This window comes from Oreochromis aureus, linkage group 23, assembly GCF_013358895.1.
Source record: "Oreochromis aureus strain Israel breed Guangdong linkage group 23, ZZ_aureus, whole genome shotgun sequence".
Lineage (NCBI taxonomy): Eukaryota > Metazoa > Chordata > Actinopteri > Cichliformes > Cichlidae > Oreochromis > Oreochromis aureus.
This window is the reverse complement of record NC_052963.1, coordinates 44660368-44675986: the sequence shown is the minus strand read 5'-3', so window position 1 is coordinate 44675986 and position 15619 is coordinate 44660368. Positions and strand designations below refer to the sequence as shown.

At 43.1% G+C, this 15619-nt stretch overlaps 1 protein-coding gene across 1 annotated transcript in view; it reads left to right on the top strand.

The window, feature by feature from the left end:
- Positions 1-8387, top strand: part of acbd6 (acyl-CoA binding domain containing 6) — a 33076-nt gene extending 24689 nt beyond the window's left edge. Inside the window, exons 7-8 of the mRNA XM_031743449.2 lie at positions 5527-5557; positions 7447-8387. Of these exons, the coding sequence (XP_031599309.1) occupies positions 5527-5557; positions 7447-7601 (186 nt within the window). The 3' untranslated portion in view covers positions 7602-8387. The remainder of the gene's footprint in view (positions 1-5526; positions 5558-7446) is intronic.
- Positions 8388-15619: the final 7232 nt, after the last annotated feature.

Here is a 15619-nt window from a genome sequence, read left to right as displayed (position 1 = left end):
TATTACACTCTTTTATGTATTTATTTATTTCATATATTTCTTTTTAAACATCATCGATGAGCCGCAGGAGGGCCTCTGGCGATGTTAATTCTCAGCCTCAACCCCATCTTCCTTCTCTGATGGCTTTAATGGAGGCTAAGGTGTCCCATGGGAACAAGCAAGCTTTGCGACATAAGAGGGGCGAGACGTGTGGAGGGGAAGACGTGGATGAAGAGATGGAGATTTAGTGAAAAGACTTTTTGCCTTTCTCTGTAGCAGAGAGGAAGGAAAATGACTGTTAAAGTTCTTTAACGCGGAAACTGCACATAGATCTGCAGACACACTGTAACCCTCTTTAACTCATTTAATATCAACAGTCACTTTTTTATGTCTTTAGGCTTAGCTGCTTGGTGTGATAGCAGATATAGGAGTGACAGAGATGGGGAAAACCCAGGAAGCTGAAGGACACTCGCAGAAGGTGTGAAGGGCAGGGAGTTTGGTGTTGGGGCTAATTTGACCGTGGGCGGCAGTGCTCACACACTGAATGGCAAGGTTACCTCTCTCAGCTCAGAGAGGAGACCCAGATTCAATTAAGGCTGGGCCCGGTCTGCAGATCCTTTTAACTGGGGGCCTTCCCAGTGCACATGTCAGGATAAACGTCCACAGAAGCATCAGCAGCAAACAAAGGCAGCCACACAGCTGTGTGACGTCTTCAGTTTCACTTAATTTATGGATATTTTAATGTAAGATAAAGACACCAAAACATTTAAGGGATCCAGTGATGCTCATATTTATATTGCTTTAAAGCATGTTTTAGGTTTTAGTTTCTGCTGTTCGTCTGTTTTTGTCGCTCATTATTCGTCACAAATCTGTTAAATTTCATTTGGATGGAACATGAACTGGTCATAAATCAAAGTATAAATATCAGCATACATATATTTAGCCTTTAATCTGCGTAACTTTGTACTGCATTTTTGCTTTTCCATCATGTTTTTGGAGCAGTCTACTTATCAGAGGTTTTGCACGTCAATCCCTTTATTGTGTAAAGAATCAGTGTCTTTGAATAGATTTGGCTTGAAGGGTAGAAGCGATACACAGTGCCCAGGACACTGAGTGCTGATTGCATATGTGTTTTGGTAAATGGCTTTCTGCTGGTTGATATGATTGATATATTGTGCATTTAAGTTGTCCAAGAAGTCCAAGGTTTTGGGACACAGTAGCTGCTCTAGTTTTAGAAGGAACCCACTGAAGGAGGATCAGCTTCTCAGTCTGGGCTCTTCTTTCTGATTGATGGCACCTGCTCATCATAATGCTATCTGCTGGAATCTGCATACCAATGATCCCAGCCGCCTATCGATTCACCCCTCATCTACCCCACACACACCCTGGAGACCAATACACACACACACACCCACGCGCACACATTCATCCACTCCATCTCCCTCCCCAACCACTGTCATTATAAAAGTCAGCAGCTGCTGCTGCATGCATTGATCATAAATCATAATTGCTTCTTCATTTTTCCCTACTTGTTTAATGTTGCTGTCAGGGACAGTAGGGGGAGAAAAGGAGGAGGCGGAGAAACGGAGGAAGAAAAGCCCAAAGAAAGTTTACTGAGACGCAGAAAAATGAGATTAGAACAGAGAGCTGAAGGAGAAATGGTCTCCAATCTCTCCACTGGCATATTGAGTCCTCTGGCCTTTAAAAGAGCAGCAGCCTGACATGTCGGCATTGGCTCAAGAATTTAAGCTGTTGTTTCCACTTCAGAGAGACTAGCCGTTTTCCCTATCGGGCATTTTTAAGCAGCAGTTTGAATCTTAAAAACTGTAACTCTGCTCACATTAAAAGAGCCAAACTCTGATAGAGTGCTAAATGGTGTTTTGTTTTGTCTTCATGAGGATTTATGGAAGTGACTAAAGGCATTGTGTGCTAATAATATGCATCAGTGTTTTAGAGATGCTGTTTTATTTTGTTTTTTTTAAATATAAGATAAATGGCCCAGGGACTCAGCAGACCTTTGTTCCATTCGTTTCCCTAGCTGAGCTGAGTTTCCACCTCTGATATGTCCTAGATCCTCTCCTCTTAATCCTGGAGTGAAGTTGAGCTTTGGTTGAATGTTTTGGAGTATCCATTGAAGAAAACAAGTCTAAACTGCTTTACAGGAATGAACTCAACATATTTGACTGTCCCCTTCTCCTCTGCAGATAAACGGAGCTACAGACTCTTTTATTTGTTCCCTTTTTGACTTTTGAGGTTTTGACAATCCTGTGCTGATATTTTTAGGAGGGGCTGGTACTTTATGATAGACATGAAAGAATAAAATATATCTACATCCGATTTTTTTTCTTTTTCTTCTTTTTTCCCCACTTTTGAGCACTTGTGGACTAGTTACACTATGTTTGATCTTTTTAAAAGTACGACTACATGCTGCATCTCTGTATTTCCTTAATTCACTCCTCCTCTCATCAATCTTGCTTCACATCATTTGTGTGTTAGAAATGATAGATTGGTGTGACTTAAATTCACCAAAATTGCAAGTGTACTGATAGATCAATCCCTATCCATGCGGCTCCTAAACGTATTGCTCCACCCCATTAGGGTGATACACTACACAGTGCTGGATCTCTCCTGCTGCCATTGTGCAAGCAGCTGCTTTATTGAGCACTCTGCTGACATACAGCCCAGCGTTTCTGCATCGCAAGGGGAAACTTTGGATGACATGTAAAAGCAGAGGTTTGGTGCAACATGCCTCCATAATGGGATGGGAACTTGGGTGCACGAGTGAGGTGGGAGGGGGGCATGCTAGCTGCAGGTATTGTGGGGGGGGAAAGAGTGTCTCTTCCTGGCTGCTTCCAAAGCAAATGGAAGACAATCCAATTTCCTGTGATTCCATCAAGCCTCCGTCCTGGATCCGGGGGCATTAGGGAACACTGAGAGGACAGGCCGCTGACCCCCTCACATGAACATGCAAGAGGCATGTAGGCTGCACACGTGCGCTGGCATGCTCATCTGTGTATTGTTAGGTTTTTGGTTTTTTTTGGCCAGTGTTTTATCAGTCACATATTTTCATTTACGAGCACACACGCGTCCTTTTATGCTGCTGAACAACAAACTGCAGATTAGCGCTGGAGGCAGATTAGAGCTTAAAGCCGTTACACTTTAATTATAACTGTATTTCTGTGCGTCGTGGTCTTTCACTTGGCCCTGGCTGTAAACATCTGCCACCCTCCCACTGTGCTCAGTCTTTGTCTGTGTTGTGAACTAAAGGGAAAATTGGTTGAGTTTAATACACTGCAGCATTATCTTATTTACACAAAATGCTGAGAAGATTAAAACATGACCCTCTTGTTGTTAGATGTATGTACACATATATAAATGCAGCTATTTTGCTACAGGTCTGCCTGCTCTTCTCCAGACTCTCAGACTGACACGTTTTCTGCAGTACATCACAGGTTGTGATTTGACTCGCAGTCAGACAGCATTGTTGTCTTGGGTTAACCGCTGCACGCTTTCCACGCTGGTGGCGATTTGCATCTGTTCTCTGTGATCCACCCAGAGGGAATAGAAAGCTCTAATCCAATCAGCAGGTCCCTGAAGTGCTGCCCCTGAGAGATGGAGAGAAACACAACAATAGGATCACTCTGCACTGGTTTCAGCAGGAGAAGGCAGACAGGAAAGGGAAGGAAGGGAAATGAGGGATTGTAGAGGAGAGGGATTAAGTATGAAGAAGAGACAAGGAACGAACGGGGACGAGGCGAGGATGATGGGTGAAATAAGGAAATGAGATGAAGGAGGTGTGGCTTGGTGTAACAGGAAGTAACAAAACAGGAAAGACTAATGAATAATTTTACAATAGTTTGGATCTTTTTTTGACTGCAGTGACATGTGAGCTACAAGAGCCTCCTTAATTTTAATCTCTTATTTGAAATGATTCAATTTGGTTCAACTACTGCTCCTGTTCTAAGGCCAGAGGCAACAGTTTGATCATTTATTACCACTGAGGTGCAAATGCAGGCTGGAGCAGTGATTTTAAAAAACTGAATCTCCTGTTGATAGTGCCTGTCAGAATTGTCTTTTATATCTACAGACACGCATGGGCGCATTTTCCCCATCGCTGTCCTCAGTCTAACACTTCACACAAGAATTTATATCGCTGCCGCTGACCCTTTGACCACAAGTATCATCTGTTCAAAGAGCATAGACACAATGTCGAGGTCACAAACTCGTGTATCAGATATGATGCACTTGATGTTATAGGGATAAACATGGTTACTTACAGATATTTTTGGTTTTTTATATGCATGTTTCTGGCTCATCTTTTAAAGATTTATTTGGTTGGGGCTGAGTAACAAAGTAGCCATGAAAGGGGTGAAATGTGAAGACTAATGCAATGTATGTAAATATAGCCAAAGTCCAGTGTTAATAGAACTTGACCTATTTAAAATCCATAATATGGATAAAGGTGCTGGGACATCTACACATTATACCTACAGGAGCTGCTTTGGTGTGGAAACATGTCACGGAGCTCCTAGCAAATAGTTTTTGTGCAGCATTTGAGTTCTTTTTGTTTTAATTGCATGCACTTTGTGTCTGAGCTGCTGTGGTTCCTAAATGCAGTTAGTTGGTTGTGACATTTCGTACCTCCTAGATATTCCTCAAACTAACTTGATGGTGGGGGGAAAAAAGTGCTACACTTAAATTTAGTGAGCTCTTTAGAATAAACCAAATGTTTAAAGGCAGGCTGCCCGGTGAGTTGCTTTTTGTGTTTGTGTGGCAAAATGACGGAGAACACCTGAACGCCAACGTTAAAGGATCCGGCCTGCTCATTGTCCATATAGTTTGATTTGTATGAGCTTTGACTTATTAATTAAGACTTCGAACAAGCCATACAATAGTCTAATTATAAAAAATAAAATAAATAAAAAATAATTTCCAAATCAGCATAAACTTGAGTGAGAAATGTTCCCTTTCTTCCACTCAAACTCCATAAATACAGTATCAATGCATCGTTTTTTCATCCGGTTTCGTAATGGTCATATAAACATTACAACTAAGGTTGGAAACCTGCTGTCAGCTGAGACGCCCACTGAAAACATCCAGATGAACGGAATCAATCTTTCGGTAATCGGTTTAGATTCGGGTTGATGCTGGATGGGCAGCTATGACTGAAGGAGGGATGGCTCCGCTTTTAATCTGAGTTTTAGGTTTCAGATTAACCAGAGCTGGAAAAAACCTGCAAGCTGAAAGTTTAGATTTTTCAGGTCACACGTTTCTCAAGTCAATATCTCATCGTCTTATAATTCCCCTTTGGTCCAAGCAAACATAAACACAGCACCCTTTGTCCACAAAAAATATTTAATTTGTATTCTATCAGGTGCGAGTTTCCCTCTTGAAGTTTGGACAAAGTGACAGCTTACAGCTCACACCAAATGTTGGCAGTATTTCTGTGTTAAGTGGATATTGTTTGAATGTGCACTCAGTGAAGTATTTTGTTTTTGCTCTGTCACAGGTCCTTTGAATTAAACACTTGTTTTTGGCTTTTTGCAGGACGATGAAGGACAGACGGCGTTACATTATGGTAAGAAAGCATCGTGAACACTTTCCTTGCTGTAAAGCTTTTTGTGCCTATTTTTCAAATTGGCTCATCTCATTCCACATTTATTCTGCACAGACATCATTATGTTGTCTGCGTGCACACTCTCACTTTATTTACAGCAGCTTGTTTTTTGTGCGCACGCCTTCTTTGACTATATTTTGTTTAAAATTGATCATCTTTAAGTCCTGCTCCTCCCGCTCTATCCTTTCTATTCCTCACTTATTTTCTGCTGTTTTTCCACGAAGTTTGTCATTCCTTCCTTTTTGCTCCTGCATGTGTGTGTTTGTGTGTGTTGGTCTGTGTGTAATAATCACTAGACCTCCCAGAGGAAATCAGCAGTGGTCCTTAGACTCCCCTGACCCCCTCGTGCCCCAACACACATGTCCCTGAGGGGCGTTTCCCATGTCCTCTGAGCCTCTGTGTGTGCATGTGGCTGCACCATCTGTCCATGTGCTTGGTGGCATTGGAGTGGGCATGCTGGATTACCCACTGGAGATCTACACACACACACCCACACTCACCAGAAGAAGCCCTGAGGATGGGGCATAAAAAGATGACTAATAAACATAAGCGATGAACTCCAAGAGACAAATAGCAGAGAATGAAAATTCATTCCCACCTCTCTTTGCACAGGGCCACACTGGCTGGCAAGTGATTAATTGAGGGTTTACTGCTCACCATAAATTGTTCTCCTCCTCTACGGCTCCCCCGAGGGCCAGCCACTTTTTACAGCTCAAGGCCCAGGCGAGAGACGCGCCGCACGCACACACACAAGGCTGGCTCAGTAAAATACTGTTTAGAGTAACAAGAGGAGGGCTGCAAGTGTGGCTGGGGGGGAGAAACAGTCAAGCTTTTCTTACTCGGTTTTAGCTGGAAGATTAGTGATTCTTGTGGCTTTGCACACTTACACACCTCATACATTCATTCATAGCTGCAGCTTGAGCATGCACACAGGCTTGCTCTCACACTCGCATGCATTCCGAAGTAACATCGCATCCCGTGCGTGCACACTCCCACCGGCCACCTCTGAGCTGGAGGTTAAAAGGCCTTGCTGTCAATCACTGCGGCTGCTGACATCAGCGAACATGGCACAGCAGAGTCTGCTCTTTAAAAGCAGCGAGCGATAGACGCCGGGAGGGAGTGTGTCAGAGGGGCAAGAGGTAGATCGGGAATGAAGGAACCCTCTAACTGGGTTAAGAAAGTGCACGCTGCCCCCCCGCCCCTCTCCACTCTACACTGGGAGGGGAAAGACCCTTTTAGTGGGGTACAAATTGCCAATGGGGCAGAAATGAAGTGTTTGAGGGAAGCTCGGGTCCAAGCCAGTGTCAGTGCTGGGCCTGCAGATTAGCTTTTCATTAACTGCAGCACTTTACATACTGTATTAAACCACAGTATGAAGAAGGAATAAGGCAAATTCACTCTAACCCAGTACATCATAACAGTAGTTCAGTATTTCATTAACCAGTTAAAACTAAATGAAACGGAACCGCATTAACTCTGTTTGGTTAAAACTCATTCATTAATAAAATATTGCTAAAGCTGCAGTCTCAGTGATTCGAGTTGATAAAACTGGACAAATGAAACTGTTTACCTCCGTGTTGTCAAAGTGTTTAGTTTATTCATCGTTTCATACGAGGACTCGAGTTTCTGTAACGCCCATCTTGGCAATCCATCCAACAGCTGAGACCTTTCACTAAACACACATGAGAACCTCATGGGGATAAAAACTCAAGGATACTCACCACTGATGGGATGGATAATTGGAGTTCTATGCATTTGTTCTCGGGAGACGAAATATTTAAAATATCCTACATTTCATGTTGTTCTTTCTATTTCCGATGTGACTATGTGACTTTGTTTTGTTTTTGTAGCCTCGGCGTGTGAATTTGTTGAAATTGTGGATCTGCTGCTGAAATCTGGAGCTGACCCAACTATCACAGACCAGGAAGGTTGTCTTCCTGAGGAGGTCACTGAATCCCGTGCGATCTCCCTTCTCCTGCGTGGGTACACTACTTCGAAAGGCTGAATCGGCCTTGCGTCCCACCACCCTGTTACTTCCAATCTCCTAGTCTCATCCCTGCTCCCCTCTTTTGCCCAGCCTTCCCATAATCCCTCATTCATCCCTGCAGAGACTTCTTTCCCCCCCTTTTAGCCCTAACAGTCTGTAGACCTGGACTGCAGAAGGGTTTTGTTTGTTTGTTTTCCATTTTGTCTTTTTTTTTTTTTTTTTTTTTCCTCTCCCCCACCCAAATTGTTGAGGTGACTTTGATTTCATTGGTTTAGCTCTTTTTGAGCTACGGTTGTAAACATTAGTCATTCAATTTAATACACAAGGGCACTGCATGTATTTTCAGTCTTCTATATACTGTATTGACTGTCTGCACAGTAGGGTTGGGTGATATGACGGTTACTGTAAGACAGATTTATGGACTGATAAGGTATAGCTACAAGACTTTTACTGGAAATGGTGCAATTAAATGAGCTGGACAGCATATTGGCAATATATAAATGACATTGTGTGCATCTGTGTGTTAAAGCATCTGTATTTATCAGGCATCACCAGATCAAGCAAAAACCGACATTCCCATTCACTTATCTATAAACGCTATAAGATATCACAATATGTATCATCATCACCACAACATGGTGTAACGTCCAGATCCATCAGAGAATCCCATACATATCACCCACTCCTACTGCAACCAGCCAGGCCTTTTAATCAGTTTAGTCTGTTCTGGTGGTTTGTTCATGATTCTGTTTGGTACCAAGGAATGCTTTCCTCATGTTTCATTAAAGTGTTCGGCAAATCTGCGTCCTTGACTTCCTGTTATCTGTTCAAAAAGAAAGCATAAGCACTGTTATAGAGTTCCCCATGTGAGCGATGTAACCCGATTCCACTTGGGCGTCTTTCTCCACGTACATGTTTACATATGGACCAATGAGCCTGTGCAATGGTGAGGCGTCTGCCTGTGCCTCCTTCACAGGTGTCGTTACTCCTAAAATGTTGGGTCGGATTTTAGTGAAACCTGCACATGGTCACCTGATTCAGATTGTTCTCATGGTCATGTTTGTCGTTTTACGGGCGCTCCTAGATTCATATTTTTGGATAAATCAATTTTGGAAATCAAGAATGCTCACAACAAGTCTGTAAATACAGCATTGATGATCTGCTTGAATCCAGGGAGGGCGCATTGCTATGGTCAGTGTTGGGGAGTAACGGAATACATGTACCGGCGTTACGTATTTAAAATACAAAATGAGTAACTGTATTCCATTACAGTTACCGTTTAAGAAGGTGATATTCAGAATATCCATGCATCCGCTTCCGCTTATCCTTTTCAGGGTCGCGGGGGGCGCTGGAGCCTCTCCCAGCTGCAGAGATGGGCAACGCGTTACTGTAATCTGATTACTTTTTCAAGTAACGAGTAATGTAAGGGATTACCATTGCAAAAACGGTAATTAGATTACCGTTACTTTCCCGTAGGAACGCTGCGTTACTGCGTTACTAAAACCGTGATTTTTTGCGAGAATGTCTCATGACAGTGACGTAAGCGAGTGCGACGTTCGTGACAACAGCTGTTCACAGATCAACAATGGATAATATATCGAGTGCGGGAGAGAGTATGAGCATGCAGCGTTTAAAGCGTGGAAGTACTGACCTTACTTTGAGTTTGATTCCATAAAAAGTGACAAAAACATTAGTGTCCGTTGTGCGTGGGAAGAAAACTTATTTTTACAGCGAAAAAAACCCCTAAACTTCCAAGCAAGCAGCGAGTGTACTATGACGTAATGGGAAATTCACAGAGAAACTCGCGGATTCTTCCACTGACCGCCGCGGCACACCTGCAGCAGGGTAAACCTCCGCCTACCCCGGTCCTGCTTTACAGGTGAAAATAGAGCAACAGGACCGCTGAGTCTTTGATTTTATTTATTTTCTGCTGTGTTTCACTTGCATCTATTTGAAAGAGTGAGTGTAAACACAAAAAAATATTTTATTTTATGTGCTGGAATGTGCAGAAAATAGGTTTAAATGTTAAACAAATTTCTTCCAGTCAGAGAATGTTGCATATAATTAAGTTTTTGCTTGATGCATAAAGTTAAAAGATTTAACGTTTTAAAAAGAGACGTTTCCATTTGATTACATTTTGTATGATGGATTATGCAGAAAAAGTAGAATTGGGCTGAAAGATCTATCGCTTTATCACCTATTCAGGTTGTAAATTATGTTTTTAAAAAGTAATCAGTAAAGTAACGGGATTACTTTTGGGGGGAGGTAATCAGTAATTAGTAACTGATTACTTTTTTCAAGTAACTTGACCAACACTGCCCAGCTGTCATCAAGCTGCATGTCTTTGGACGGTGGGAGGAAGCCGGAGTACCCAGAGGGAACCCACGCAAACACGGGGAGAACATGCAAACTCCACACAGAAAGACCCCGGCCTGATGGTGGAATTGAACTCAGGACCTTCTTGCTGTGCGGCAACAGTGCTAACCACCGTGCTGCCTTTTTCACACATTCACACACAGGTGATGGCAGCTACATTGTAGCCACAGCCAACCTGGGACGCACTGACAGAGGCGAGGCTGCCGGACACTGGCGCCACCGGGCCCTCTGACCACCACCAGTAGGCAACGGGTGAAGTGTCTTGCCCAAGGACACAACGACCGAGACTGTCCAAGCTGGGGCTCGAACCGGCAACCTTCCGATTACAAGGCGAACTCCCAACTCTTGAGCCACGATCGCCCTCTCTATTTTTAGTAATTCCACGCTGGAGGAAACCCAAACAAAACACACATTTAGAGGCTCTAATGCCTGTGTCTCAATCTCACCGCCATGTCACCTCTATAATGACGTGAAGGCAATAGGCAGAGTGTTACAGGCATGGCCCTAAAGAATGCAGCCTGATGGGCAGTGTAGTCCGTGCTGCAGGGAGAATGGACTGCCATACCCGTGATGTGTCTGTGAGCGAGGGAGGGAGAAAAAGGAAAAGTCCGAGCTGTCACCGAGCAGAAACGGGAGCTGGAAGCATGTAAACATAATAATAACCACTGCAGCCAAACAGAGTGCCTGACGAGCCCAGTTGTAAGTAAGCTCGACTGTACACTGTGTTCGTGTTTTCCTCCGAAACAATAAGTTCTGTTGGAGCAGCCTTTCAACGCCTCTCTCTGTCTGTCGCAAGCAAAGTTGACCCAGACAACAAAGTAAAGCTAGTTTTCGGCTCCGAGCCCGACATGAACCCGACGTATTAGCCAGAGGTCCCTTTACTACGGTTTGGAGCCGCGGACCTGTTTTATATACGCGCGGAATAGTTTTCTATACAAGATCACTGCAAAAAGTGCAGCCTTACCTAATGTCCACCTACTGTTACTCATTTATATTAAGATTTAAACATGTAGTTGGTATTGGTATGGCGAGTAACCTTCAGTAATAGTAATAAATCACACAGCAATAGTACATTCATGTAGTTGTAAAAAGCTTGATAATATATTAAGTAATCCAAAGTATTCAGAATACCTTACAAAATACATTTTGTAAGGTATTCTGAATACTTTGGATACATTTTGGGGCATGTAATCTGTAATCTGTAGTGGAATACATTTTAAAAGTAACCTTCCCAACACTGGCTGTGATTAAGTGCACGTGCAGCTGCACATACAAAACGCCTGATCGTTAACAGCATTCCACGTTACTGACCTGAATATTGACTTTACGGTAGAAGCAGGCCTCATTACAATAAACTTGATCAATAATCAAAACCAAATCTGGGGGAAAAGTTTTATATATTAATAATTAGTAAGACGACGTTTGCTGGAGCTTAAACTTCAACTTAAACACATGCACAAAGTATTTGTTCTTTTCTAACCTCCAACAACATGTTCGGTTCAGTACCTTAGGTTTTGGTTGCCTGATGGACACGATTGTTTTAATTCAAACATTTAAACCACGTCCCCACATGACCTGCAGAGACATGTAGTCCACAGAGCATAAACACAACATATTGTATATAGAGAGCAGCCTGCGCATGATTATGTCATATAAGGAGGAATCTGGATGTTCTCCAAAAATAACCAACACATGGTCAGAGTCCAAATCAGCTTTACTGGTCCTCAGCTCTATGACACACACACACACACACACACACACACACACACACACACACACACACACACACACACACACACACACACACACACACACACACACAGAGTGCAGCAGATGACAATGCACTAAGTCTGGATCCTGCTTAACTACAGATTCATGAAGACGCCGTGCACGTTTTGGGGACAAAGCTTAATCCTTTACTCTCAAACACACAGCTTTGCTTCCCCCACCCTCCTGCACTTAAAGCCCCACTGTGTTGCACTGGAAATCTGCTCTAACACACAAGGCGTTAGATAACTGTCTCAACATGTCAGTCACTCGCAGATCTGTGACAGCTTTACATGGTCTGGTGAGGATCAGTAGTCATCGCTTAGGGGGGTAGCAGTTCAAATTCGATTTTTCGTCTTGACAGGTGTTGTACAGTGCTGGCAGTAAATTCAGATGCAAGTGAGGTGTGCTGTACACGAGTTGAATTAAGATCCCTCCACATGATTTCGAAATCTGCATCCGTGTCTCGTTCAGCCCTGCTTTCACAAGTCTCAACGGGGAAGAGGCCTCCGAGTTTTTATTTCATCTTCCACTTTTCTAGACTCCGGCCAAAGAATCTTCCTCAATGAAATTTTGTCCATCTCAGCTCATGAATTTTGAGGAGGAACCCTGCATAAGCTAAGACGGAGCCTTTTGAGTATTCAACATGAGTCCGAGACATGATGCTCTACAATCCCACAAAGAGACAACCGCTGACCATCTCGTCGTTATGAATTCTATCCACATCCAGCCATTAGGCTGTTGGTGTATCTCTAAAGCCTGTTTGGGTCTCAGCGTTGTCTCCCCGTTGCTTCCTAAACCCCGTTATACTTGCTTGAGGTAAGAGAGAATGACGGCAGTCGTGCTTCCCTCCCGGCTCGTCTGCGAGACTCTGACACTAAGCCCATTATGCTTCCATTATGGGGCTTCAATTTTCCTCTGAGCTTTTCACTTCTGACACGGCAGCTCCCTCCCTCCTCAAACCGCAGACTCATACCCCCCAAGGCCCAGTGCTGCACGGCCGTTCATTTAGGAACTTCAGTACATTTTTAAAGTGCCAGGACTACTTTCTTATTCAACAGCAGTTATTTAAAATTGCAGTAAGATGCATAATATAACAACATTACATGCAAGCAGGCGTCAACAACAAAACATAAAAGACAAAACTAACTTTGCACAGTTATATTTCAGTAAGCTTTTAGGGCAACTTTAATTTGACAGCAAAGTAATTCACACTTGTGAGATTCAGCGTCTTCCTCAAGAAGCTAACACGTGGAGAGGGCTGCAAAACTAGTGAGTACAATTAGTCACATAGCAAACCATATAATTTGTAAAATGTTATTTATAAAGACACTAAACCCACAAACATGATAGCAGTGTAGCTTTGCATGTACCTGAGGCGAGGCCTAGCATACAGCTAGTGGCCGAGTTGGCACCCACCTGTCACGCCGGCCCAGACCCATCTTTAACTAATTTGGTGATCACGTGGAGAAAATAAAATCCAAATGGATTCTCACAGGGAAAACAAAACCTCGCTATTCCTGACTGTGGGAAACTACTGCCCAGTCTTCAGAGGCAGATTCTGGGGCGATTTTTCAGTTTCAGGGTGAGCCAGCAGGTATTTGGGCCAGGATTTCAGTTATGAATGCGCTTGTGAATATAACATGTTAACAAGCATTATTGTCAGCATTACTAACACCTGCATGCAACCAAAGCCTCCTTAAACCCGACTATAAACAGAAACCCAAACTTCTTGTTCCTTGGCTAATAAGTGCACAGAATTAGTCAGCAAAGAAAAGCTGGGATGTTGAGGAATTATAGCGCCATTCTGCACACTGCCTCTCCTTTACTTTCTCTCTCCTGTAAAAGCCATACCATGTTCTTGCTTTGGCCCACTCTTAATGCAAGCCCCTACCTCTCCACAGCCCTTCCTCCATCTTTTCTTTATGCTGCAGCACACCCCCCACACCCACTCTCAGCAGCAGTGTGGTTAGGAACCCAGCAGTAAGCAAAAATCCCCCTGCTGCTGAAACACTCTCCACTAATACCAGATTGGTTTAGTGGTGGCTTGGACTGTGCTCATGTGAGTTTGTGTAGGTTTGTGTGTGCTCCGCTCTGATGCCTATGTGTAGTTTGTGTTGATGAAGAAGTGTTACCACTAACTACCAAAAAGTTGATGTTTAAGACTTAAGGCAGCAAACAGAGGCTTGGTTCTGTGTTACATTAGAGAGTTTTCTTCAGTACAGCTACACATTATCATCTACCTGATACACATTTGGCTACCTGTAACCTATCGGATTTCTGTAACAGTGACTGTGGAGTGGAAAAGTCGCAGTTTCACATTAAACAGCATTGAGCTCACAACCTTGAGGGTGTCATTGAGAGGCCTCCGTTTGACTCCAGCTCCTCTTTAAGACTCACTCCGTCATCCTGCGGATCATTGTTCACTGCAGGCTGGATGAAGTTGTTTGGGGAGAAAAATGCCCTGTCTCAACGCTGCAAGATTGACTTTCGGTCTGAAAACAAATCCTATCTATTTTGCATGTTAATTTATTCCCTTTTGCTTGAGAAGAAAAAAAAAACAGTTTCCTTGAGGAAGTTTGTAATAAAAGCCTTGCGATCGATGATAATGGCATTTGTGCTTGTGTTTGTCATCTTCGCAAAAGCAACAGTGGTGGAGTTTCCACAGATTTATTTGTATACTAGTGCTGTAAGTGGCGTGTAAATTATCCTAACTGTCTGTGTGGCTCTTTATCTTTGTAAGCCAGTACTATTAGACCCTATCCATTAATGCCCATAACCCAGCCAATCAATGCTTAAATAAAAATCAGCTCAATTTGTAGCATTTTATGCAAACGTGCAAACTCCAACCAGGCTGACTCTTTGCTTTTTGTTTTTATAATGCTACAGGAATAGCTAAAACACAAAGGAATCGATATCACTTACGTTTGGGTTATGTTGGCCTGCTCTCAAACAAATGCTGCACGTTGCTGCATAGAAATTAGTTTCATACGGATGTACACTGTGGTGTAATTTCATTATAATTCTATACATGCTGTGCTTAGCCAACACCATAGTCACAGGGAGTAAATCCATTGTAACTCGTGAGCTTTTATCAATGCAGAAGGAACTGCATGTGTGTATGGTGAGTGCCAGTTACAACTAACGACGCTGGGTTCATGTCTGCTGCGCTGACACGGAGCTGACACATGACTGTTTTATGTTATTTCGTGGTAGCGTCTCAGGGGTGACAGCGCCGATCATTCTGTCTGCTGTTTTGGTTGAAATGTGTGAATTTTAACAATTTTGAAATCAGTGTCTATGAAGCAGCTTCAGCTTTACTTTATGTTGTGCACGTATTAGGATGCTTATATGCTAAACTCAACCTGCTCACCCTCACGTTTCCATTGCAGACTCCTGCTGGGACTCACTGTTATTTTCTGTTTTCACATTAAGTACAGATGAAAATTTGCAGAGGAGGCCTTTTAGGTAATAATTACTGCAGGTAAAATTTAATTTAATAACTAAATAATTTTTTTGTAGTATTACGGTCATGTTGGGGTATTTTTTTAAAGGCCTCTCAGCGAATAGTTTATTTACCAGCTCGACATGTGCAAGCACGCTGCCTGCATGTGGACCATATTCCCGCTTTGCCTGACTACAAAGCACATTTGCCTATATTTCACAATTAGTTAACAGCTCAGGGATTAAGGGTAGATTTGACAGTGCAGTGCTGCAATCTGCTGTTGTGTCTCTTTAGCACTGAGAGGATCAGAGAAATAGCCAGCGAGCATCTGTTTCTGCACTTGTTTTATTTCTCTCTCTCCCGGCTTTCTTTCCTTAATCTCTTCATGCATCTTTCTTGTCACCCCCACCCCCCCACCCATCCGGAGAGCGAGAGCGGAAAGCAGTAT